Below are 10563 nucleotides of genomic sequence, written 5' to 3'. Positions count from 1 at the left end.
GCTGTGCTACTTGGTGCAAAATAATTTTTTAAAGACTGACCAATGCTATATTCATCATTGGCTCATCAAGAGATACAGTAAAAAGCCCACCTCGCACACTATCATTGTAACATAGCACTGCATACTCTGAAATTTTATTCATGCCCACACTTTCAAAGGACCACCGCAAACCATTTTCTCAATACAGCATAGCGCCATAGTATCATGCTCAAGGCACTCCAGTCATGGTGAACGATGGGAGGGTGGGGTGGTAACATGGCCAGGGTACCACAGTTATGGAGAATGATGGGTGGGGTGGGAAGTTGCCATGGCCATATTCATGAATACAACTATGACCCAGTATTTGCCTGTCATCACACAGTACAATTCAACTTTTTAACTGACATGTACTGTTATTTTACTTATACTACTGCATAAATATTGTAGAGCATTTTTAGTTTAACAATACTAATACTGTGAACGTTCTGTAGAGTACTGTTATTTAACAGTTCAATTGCTGCTGAAAAAATGTTATATACTGTGATACATTAAACAGCAATGAGCTGTATTTGATTTTTGGTGTGAAATAACAGTAGAATTACAGGTAAATATAATTGCCAGTAACTGCCGTTATTTTGCAGGGACATTTTCTTAGAGTGTAGGATTATGGGGGTAATGCCTCCACTTAACCCGCAGGAGCTCTTTGAGCAGGCCACTATCAGTCAGGCGAATGCCATTGTATCGGATGGTGATCATGCACTAAACGGGGAATGTATTTAGTTGAACTCTGGGAGGAGGTTTAGACTCCCTTGATGTAAATATAATCGTTTTAAAAAACCCTTTATACCTCATTCTATCAAGTTACTGAATAAACAGGGAACAAGAGAGATTGAGTGGGACAAAATGGACCTCTGTAGCTAGCGTTGGTATTGTTGTTGGGGATGGAAATAAGGGTAATAGCTGGGAGGGGGATATGTGGACATGAATGTATCCTTGTTTTTACTATTTTCATGTAAGTTATGGAATGGATGTAACCTAGATATCTATTACTGAGGGAAGGTGTGGTTGGTTGAAGGATTGAGGGTGTGTACTGAGCTGAGTGTGTGTTTGGGGCTGTGTGTGTGTGTGTGTGGGGGGGGGGTGTATGGACTTGATGGGTCAAGGGCAGTGGGTTAGGACATCCAATGCTTCTACTGTTCTCTATGTGTTTTATGGTGCTGCAACCTCCCTGTCTCCGAGACAAATTTCTCCTTCGTGGAGACTAATAAAGAAATCTAACCTAACCTAACTGTGTAATTGTAATGCTTCCTTTTTTGTACAACTCTGGGGCTGGATCCTTATGTTTGACACCCCTGTGATGGGGGGGATAGACTGTTGGTGTGGTAGAGCATGGACTGGCTTTGAGGAGATTCGTGGCCTGAATAGGCTGTTTTGGTATTGACTTAGTATTGAGGGACATAACTCAGCAGGCTAGTTTTTCTTATCAAAGAGCAACTTTCAATTGGGGTCATGGGTGAGCGGTTAGGGCATCAGACTTACAGCCCAAATGTTGCCGGTTCGACTCCTGACCCGCCAGGTTGGTGGGGGAGTAATCAACCAGTGCTCTCCCCCATCCTTCTCCGTGACTGAGGTACCTTGAGCATGGTACCGTCCCGCCACACTGCTCCCTAGGGGCGCCATTGAGGGCTGCCCCCTTGCACGGGTGAGGCATAAAGGCAATTTTGTTGTGTGCAGTGTTCACTTTTGTGCTGTGGAGTGCTGTGTCACAATGACAAAGGGAGTTGGAGTTTCCCAGTTGGGCTTTCACTTCACTTTAAAAAATATGTATGATTAATATAGGCTTCTGTAGTTCATATCAGCCTGTTCTGGTCTCAGCCTAATTGAAAGCCTGTAAAAGCATTGTTGGCTAGCCTTTGAATGCTGTGGCCTTGCTTAATGAAAATGCATTATAACACAGGGAAAACATGCACATGGCCAGAGAAGTAACGACCCTAAACATCTTACCAATCAATGAAATCCATTAGAAACATTCTTTTTAACTTTTCTGTGTTTGTCTGCACAGTTGTAATGCCCGCGGGCGGCTTCACCAAATGACTCCAGGGCCAGGCTGCCTCCTCGATGTTATACCTAGGCTATTCTAAACATGTCAAATTGACAACCAATGAAAGCGCAGTGACCTTGAATGCTGTAGTGTAGAGACTTCCTGAATAAAACGGCGTTATGACCCAGTGGAAATCATGCACATGACCGGAGAAGGAGCTGCAGGCATCCTCGCGCGCAGCCAGTCTTGCGCGCAGAGCGAACCTAATAAAACCGAGTAAGGAGGCTGGGTCCTCTCATTTCCAAGAACTTCTGAAGTGCGATAGGACCCCCGTGTACCCAAGAAAGAATGGATACACACCACAGGGAACAATAACATATGTGTACAGAATGTGGTTGCTTACTGCCAATATTTTGCAGTCCTCTTTACTTTTGGAAATGGGTTGTATGGGCAAGTGTGAGAAGAACTAACAATTACCTTGGAAACGTGTGAGATGTACCAGTTTTCTTCTTCACCTGACAGTAAATGGAATACTAACAACGACGTCCTAAACGAAGATGGGAACAAGTAACGCGCGCTAAAGTTTTTTCCCCTGCGCATTTCACGTACCCACAAGGTGAAATGCGGCGAGACGTTGGACATATATTTCGCGCTTCTTCAGTGAGGACAAGATGACAAGGAGATATGCTGAATCAAGTAAACATTCATGACGAGAAAGCTGTTGGGAGAGTGGACGTTTTAATGCATGCGCAAAGCTCGTAAACGCCATCGCAAACACCTGCCAAGCGGAGCATGGAGCGTTCCAGTCAGTTCAAGCCAACGCCTGTCATTGAGGAGTTACTAAACATATCCACGAATGATACAAATTCAAACTTCACTTCCAAGCCTGTGGAAAAAGATGCAACTATTGCCTTCCAAGCAAGTGTTGCCATTATACTAGCCTTACTAACTTTTGCCACAACACTGTCAAATGCATTCGTTATTGCAACAATTTATCAATCGAGGAAGCTCCACACGCCAGCAAATTTCTTGATAGCATCTCTTGCTTTTACAGATCTGCTGGTTTCAATTTTAGTGATGCCTATAAGTGCTCTATACACAGTGAGTCAAACCTGGACGTTGGGGCAAGTTATGTGCGACATTTGGCTATCCTCTGATATAACGTGTTGCACAGCTTCCATACTGCACCTGTGTGTCATTGCGCTGGACCGTTACTGGGCGATAACTGATGCTGTTGAGTACACCAAAAAACGCACCAACGCGCGCGCGGCTGGAATGATTGCCACTGCCTGGGTGATCTCCATTTCCATCTCTCTACCTCCGTTCTTCTGGCGCCAAGTCAAAGCGGAGGAGGAGGTTACTATTTGCGCCGTGAATAGTGACCACGTTTTCTACACTATTTATTCCACTTTTGGGGCGTTCTACATACCAACCCTTCTTCTGATCGTATTATATGGTAGGATATACGTAGAAGCGCGGAAAAGAATCTTGAAACAGTCGCCCAAAAAAACTGGGAAGCGACTCACCTCGGCTCATTTGATTACTAACTCACCGGTATCAGTGGCTTCAACCACATCACTGAACTATGGGACAAATGAAACGTCTTCTTGCGATACAGTTTCATCAGCCAACGCCAATCAGGTGAAAGTCACCGTCTCAGACGCTCTTTTAGAAAAGAAACGAATCTCAGCTGCTCGAGAGAGGAAGGCAACAAAAACTTTGGGCATCATTTTGGGCGCCTATATCATATGTTGGCTGCCGTTTTTCATCTACACACTCATTTTAGGAATGTGTACAACGTGCGTTTTTCATATTGAATTATTTGACGTTTTCACCTGGCTGGGCTACCTAAACTCATTAATTAATCCTATTATTTACACCATGTCCAATGAGGATTTTAAGAAGGCGTTTCATAAACTCATACGCTTCAGATGTTACAGGGAGTAACCTTGCAGCCTCAAAGGATGCTCACCATGGTGACACCGTTTTTTTTTGTGTGTGTTTTTTTTAATTATTATTTTTTTAATCATTGATTTGAGTGGTTGCTGCTCCGAGGGCACATCAGTCTGCATCTGAAGCTTCACTACCTGCCATTGAAACATTACATTGTTAATAATAAACAGGTAAACCGTAATATCCGTGCTGTTAATTAATGATACATGTGGAGATATCTTGGATAGTAAAGACCCATTCCAACATAAAATTTAAGACGACAAAACATGCATGTGTTTTAACCTATGGAAATGAAATGCAGGCAGATTAACATCTCATTGAACAATTGCACTGTGTTTCTGGAAGTATTCCTACACTCAAAAGAAGAAATAATCAATATGAAACTGGTTGGAAAATATGACAACCTTCAGCTGTCAGGATGTGTGTATGTGGGTGTTCCTGTCTATATGTGTCAGAGAGAGAGAGCGAGAGCGAGAGCTTTCTACTTTAATCAGTGTTAAACCAATTTGTCTTCACCAGTCTGTATCATGAAAGTTCATAACATTGTCATATGTGACATGTACCCATCTTGTAGCCTACAAATCTTACAAATAATACTTTCTCAGAGAAGCAAATGCAAAAAACACCCCCAGCCTATGCTTGTGTTTAAAAGGCATTTCTTGTGATTAAATTGAATGTCTATCTGTGAAAAGCAAAGTGATCTCTTGACACCCAGTTTAATCTGGGTGTCAAACTCAACAAGTCCATATAAGCATAGTCAGCTGTAAGACAGCTTGCCATTGCAGACGTGTGGCTGTGATGAAACAGATCTATATTCAGATTATGCATTGCCACCTCGACATTGATTCCTCCCAGGCATTTGAACTTTTATCCATAGGACTCTACACCACTGGGATCGATTCCATTCTGCTGTTTAACAGAATAAGCACAAAGAACAAGCAATGGGCAGTGGTGATCAAATATTGGTTTACAGCAGGGGTGGGAAACCTATGTCTCGAGGGCCATTTGCGGCCCTTGAAGCTGTTTTATCCAGCCCCTGACATAATTTTATTGTTATGCAGCTTCATGTGAAATATGACATATTTTGTAAATGAATCTTAGAATTCCATTTGCAATACAATTAAGCGATATTCAGGGGACCTAGAGAAGGTGGGGTCTGCCTTCAATATAGGCCTAAAGTGCAGGGGGAAATCCTGGTTTGTCTTCATAGTACGGCCCTCGGAGGACATTACGGCCCTTGGAGCAATTTGAAGTGGCCCTTCGAATGAAACAGGTTTCCCACCCCTGGTCTACAGGTTGCCCTGTGGTATATCTGATATGGGGTTAAATATAGCAAATAAAAGTGTGTAGGGAGAATGCTTTCCTCTGACCCATATGGTATATAAAGGGTTAAAGGCTATGACTATGCCCAATTCCTGATACTTGCCCAATCTGTTTTGCTCATGAGCAGGACTTAGCATATGAATGAAATTAATTGAAAAAGGAAAGGTACCAAACGGACTGTGTGGCATAAACAATAACCAGCTGCACTTTATGGCACATTACAGTGCTGGTTTGTCCTGATTTTGCCGTCAAACTGGTCCTTTATGCAAAGGTACACATGTGCAGTACAGATTTGACTAGCGGTATGGGTTGGGCACTGACAGTCCTTGTTATATGGGTATCATCCTCCATCAAAAAATCACTGCTGTACTATAAATGCTTGTCTGCAAATAAGCAATGTATTGTGAACTGCCTTGGCTGTGTGGGGTCTGACCCATCCATTATAGAGTTTAAAAAACAACTGCTGCTATTACAAAAGACAATAAACAAAAAAAACCTGATCATACATGTGGTCATTTTATTTGGTGTCGTTAAACAAAGGGATCAAAGGACGTTTAACGAGGTCAGTGGTTCCCAAACTTTTTCAGTTGGGACCCCCTTTGTCCCATTTGTCCACGACCCCCCTTCAGTACCTCCGCGACCCCCCCAACGTTGGGAACCACTGAACTAGGTTGTGTTTGGTGTAATCACCTTGCTTGACTAACAGAGGTGATCAATGATCCATAGATGTTTTTTTGTTTTGTTTATCAACACAGTGTTGTGAGGAGGGGCAAGACACTGGCAGCCAACCACGTGAGCTATTTTTTGACAGACAGCGGTTCCCAACAATCAGAGGTTGAGTTGTGCGCAGCTAGTTTCCCACAGTGAGGAGAAAGCAAAAATGTATAACCCATGTATTTGAATGACCCTCCAGGGCATTTGAAACGAAATCCCATTGCTAGAGGTGGTCAAATAATGACCGTAAGCAAAAATTGAAAAAAAGCTCTGTTTGAGTTTGTCATTCTATGTGCGAGTCCCCCCTGCAAACAGTTGATCGTGATGAAGCAGTCCTACTTTTGCTAGGCAGTGGGCATGTGCACTTTGCAAATTGGCATAGACTGTTTGCAGGAGGGACTCGCACACAGAATGACGAACTCAAACAGAGCTTTTTTTTCAGATCAATGTTTTTTACTTTTCCGGTCTGTTGCACAAAGTAAAAAACATGATCTGAAAAAAACTCTGAGTTTGTCATTCTGTGTGCGAGTCCCCCCTGCAAACACAAATTGAGGAAGAGCAGGCTATAAGACTTGGCATGGCTGAACGTCAGCAAATGGAATGAGCTAGAGTAAGAAGACTGCTAAATCAATATGTTGTTTTATTTCAAAAACATGCACAAAAAGTTTGGAAGAAACATAGTGTGGCTAATCAGGCTGAAGGAGCTAACATCTAGTGGCAGGCAGCACATTTTCCCAGTCCACTGGGTCCATCTGCAGAGTCAATAACTTTTAATTTCAGTAATTAGCCCATTTACCTGTCTACCTTTGTGTTCATCATAATAATCGGAATGCCTCACCGCTCTTCTTACATAGATATATACTGTGTTTGCACTTGGGGGCCCAGTTGCCCATCACTGCAAATCATGTACAGGTAGTTTTCATGGGAATGGTCGTTCAGAGATAGCGTAATGCATGCCCAATGTAGCAGAGCCGCGGAGGATGAGGGCGAACGAAGCAAAACAGACGTGTTGAAATGGTTGTTTTATGTATGTGTCCTTTTTAGATGCGTCCCAGCATCTCTATAAGAGGGTCTGTCCGTCCGTCCGTCCGTCCGTCCGTCTGAAACGCATTCCTGAAACGCATTCCTTCAATTGTTCCTTCCTGTGGCCACAAGGCGGCAGAGTTGGCATTTTGGACCGGAGCGAATGCGTGCAAGCCAAAACGGCCACAAGGCGGCAGAGTTGGCATTTTGGACCGGAGCGAATGCGTGCAAGCCAAAACGTAGGCCATATGATATGTTACCAAACCGGCAAGACTGATTGCATTGTGAGATAACTGAGGGGGCCATTCAATTTTCGGCATTGTTTTGCGTTTGGACAATGGGAGGCAACTTTATTTTGGTTCGTCAGAGACTCGCGGAAATGACGATTTAGAAGTCGGCAGGCAGTTTTTGACACAGATGTTTGTGCTCGGATAGAGGGGCGTTTGCATTGCATAACGCTCCACGACACGGAACCGTACTTAGTTGACAGGCTATCCGCAGCGCATACAGCTCTTCCTCTAAACGGGGACCTGTAACATTCGGTTAGCTTTTCTCCTTTCATATCACATTTTCCTTTCTGCTTGGATCGAGGGCGTTTGCATTGCATAACGCTCCACGACATGGAACTGTAATTAGTTGACAGCCCGCAGCGCCTCTAAACGTGGACTTTTTTTTCTTTCATAACATTTCACATTTCCTCCGCTTTTGTCCAGTCCACAAAATCGGGTTCAGGCGTCTGTGTGTAGCCTACGAAAAAGGGAGGCTGCCTTTTAATATTCCCAGCGAGTTTACTTTTGCCTTTTCAGTGAGTATCCTAGTCAGTGTGCGCTGCGCTCTGAAACATGGTGCTAGACAGCTGGGCCATTTGACATACGGTGTGTTACTCGTAGGCTACAAAGGGAGGTTCTTTCGTTGGCGGGCTACCCCACAGGTGCTTTCCGTTGCGCTCAGAGAGAGCACGGGAGAGAACGCGTCTTTCGTAATTGCTTTGCAGTCGTGTGAATTTGGTTAACTCTGGCACGGAAGCTCACTGCTTTGTGCCTTGACGGTGAAGCTGGTATTGAAAAATAAGCACATAATTCACCTGAAGGGTGAACCCATAAGCGCATGATTGACCCAAACGGTTTTATTTATTTATTATTTGGCGATGTTTAGATTCTTTCCCACATGCACATGATGCTGAAATGGCGTGATACTAAAGGTTGATACTAATGATGTCTAGTAATTTGTAATGTAGCCTACTTGATCTATGTGACATTTGAAATCTATATGGTTCTTTTCCAAATCCAAGAATCATAAGCTTATTATAGCCTAAACTGCAGAAAATAAAGCCATGTCTCGCCATTTTGCTGCCTGCCATATTATTTGCAGTTTCCATGGGCAATATGACCAATAAACAAAAAGTACATCCTCAGGGGGGCGTTGACAGGTTAGGAGGAAGCCAAGGGGGAGTTTGGGGGAAACAAATGGCATAGTTGGAACTGGCATAGAGGGGCGCATCTGTTGTCCGCCTGTCGGCCTTTTTTATAGTGGTGAGGAAATCAGATTTGTGTAGCGTACAGTAAGGGCACCCATAGCAATGTCTCTACCCTTGGCGTGAACCCCATTGTCTGGATTCTATATTAGAAAAAAGAGAGAGAGAATGGACGGGGAATGGAGGTGTTTGAAAATTGAATGGTAATGGAGAAGGATGGATATTTTGGCTTTTGTTTCCTTTTTTGTCAAGCTGTGAAGGGTTTTGTAGTCTGACAAAAACGGCCTAATAACATTAGCATTGTATTGTCTCTCTCTCTCTCTCTCTCTCTCTCTCTCTCTCTCTCTCTCTCTCTCTTGCGCGCTGTCTCTCTCTCTCTCTCTCTCTCTCTCTCTCTCTCTCTCTCTCTCTCTCTCTCTCTCTCTCTCTCTCTCTCTCCCCCCGCCTCTCTTGCCTCTTGCCTGTCTGTTGCTCAAAACAGAAGCAAAACTCATTTAATGCCAACAGCTGTGATAGTTTCCGTGGTGCCTTTGTCAGATGACTTGAGCGAGCACGTGTCTTTGGATATATTTAATTTAGCTGTTTTTGACAGATGCAGCACAGAATGTGGTCCCATGCTTATGAGTGGAATACAGAAAAATAACTAAACATCTCAGTTTGGGGATTGCACTGTCATTTGGGCGTTCTCTGCCTTTGTACACACACAAGGCTGACGGCATGTGAAAACCTGTAATTATCCCCTAAAGCGAAAAGTTACTTGCACTTTTTGCTATTATTGTTCTTTTTTTGTTTCTCTTAAATACCTCCAATTTTCATTTCAGCAATCCTGTCATATCCTGATACAGGATATTATTATATCCCCGAAACGCGGAGCGTCGGGGATGTAATGGTTTTGCGTGCGCCGCCGCCGCGTCCGCGTCCGCGTCCGCGTCCGCCGCGTCCGCCGCGTAAGGTCTTTCGTGTTAACGCGATAACTTTTGAACGGATGTTTGGATTTGTCCCAGATTTTTTGGGTGAATGCTCTAGGGCAGGTTCATGAACTGATTCGAGTTTGGAGGTCAACACTTTCAAGATGGCTGAATTCAAGATGGCCGAATTTTTGTTTGGTCCATAACTTCTGACCGGGTGGATGGATTTGTCCCAGATTTGGTGTGTGAATGCTCTAGGGTAGGTTCATGAACTGCTTCGAGTTGGGAGGTCAACACTTTCAAGATGGCTGAATTCAAGATGGCCGAATTATTGTTTGGCCCATAACTACTGACCGGGTGGATGGATTTGTCCCAGATTTTGTGTGTGAATGCTCTAGGGTAGGTTCATGAACTGATTCGAGTTTGGACGACAACAGTTTCAAAATGGCGGAATTTTCATTTGGCCCATAACTTCTGACTGGGTGGATTGATTTGCCCGGTAACACCTTATTTTAATGGTTCACCATTTCAGTGAATCTACCATATTAGGTACAGTGTAATAACCAATGTAACAATATTTAATACCATGTAATACTAGTGTAATACCAGTGTAACAATATGCAATATCAGGTACCGTGTAATAACGAGTGTAACAGTATGCAATACCATGTAATATAGTGTAATACCAGTGTAACAATATGCAATACCATGTAATACCACTTACGCACAAACACATGATGTAAGTAAAAAAAATTACATTGTATTAAATATTGTTACACTGGTTATTACACTGTACCTAATGTGGTATATCCACTGAACCATTAAAACAGTATTACCATTTGCCCCATTTTTTGCTTCATTTTCACAATAGTCGTTTGGTTTTAAGCCTATGCACGTCATGTCACGTCTGTATGTATCATATACGTTTACGAAATGGTGGACGGGAGTGGTAGGAATGATGGGGGACTGGAAGCGTCGCGTTTCGGGGATATACCTTAAGCAGTCGAAGGCGACTGCACAGGCAGTCTATTTTTTTCGTGCTTTCACTCAACCTCCAGCCTTCAGCACCCTACTCTGAGCAGGCCTTACCCGATGAAGTCTGCTTTTTTTTGGGCTGTTTGTTGAGCCCTGGCCGGTGCGAGCTCCNC

General features: G+C 43.5%; 1 protein-coding gene across 1 annotated transcript; it reads left to right on the top strand.

Annotated features, from left to right (window-relative positions):
* The first annotated feature begins 2334 nt into the window (after positions 1-2334).
* On the top strand, positions 2335-5126 carry LOC134468482 (5-hydroxytryptamine receptor 1B-like). The gene has a single exon (XM_063222402.1). The coding sequence runs from the start codon at positions 2813-2815 to the stop codon at positions 3965-3967; it is 1155 nt and encodes a 384-aa protein (XP_063078472.1). The 5' UTR covers positions 2335-2812; the 3' UTR covers positions 3968-5126.
* The last annotated feature ends 5437 nt before the right edge of the window (positions 5127-10563 follow it).

This window comes from Engraulis encrasicolus, chromosome 18 (genome assembly GCF_034702125.1).
Source record: "Engraulis encrasicolus isolate BLACKSEA-1 chromosome 18, IST_EnEncr_1.0, whole genome shotgun sequence".
Taxonomy (NCBI): domain Eukaryota; kingdom Metazoa; phylum Chordata; class Actinopteri; order Clupeiformes; family Engraulidae; genus Engraulis; species Engraulis encrasicolus.
Note: the sequence above shows the minus strand (reverse complement) of the source record. Positions and strands in the feature narration are given on the sequence as shown.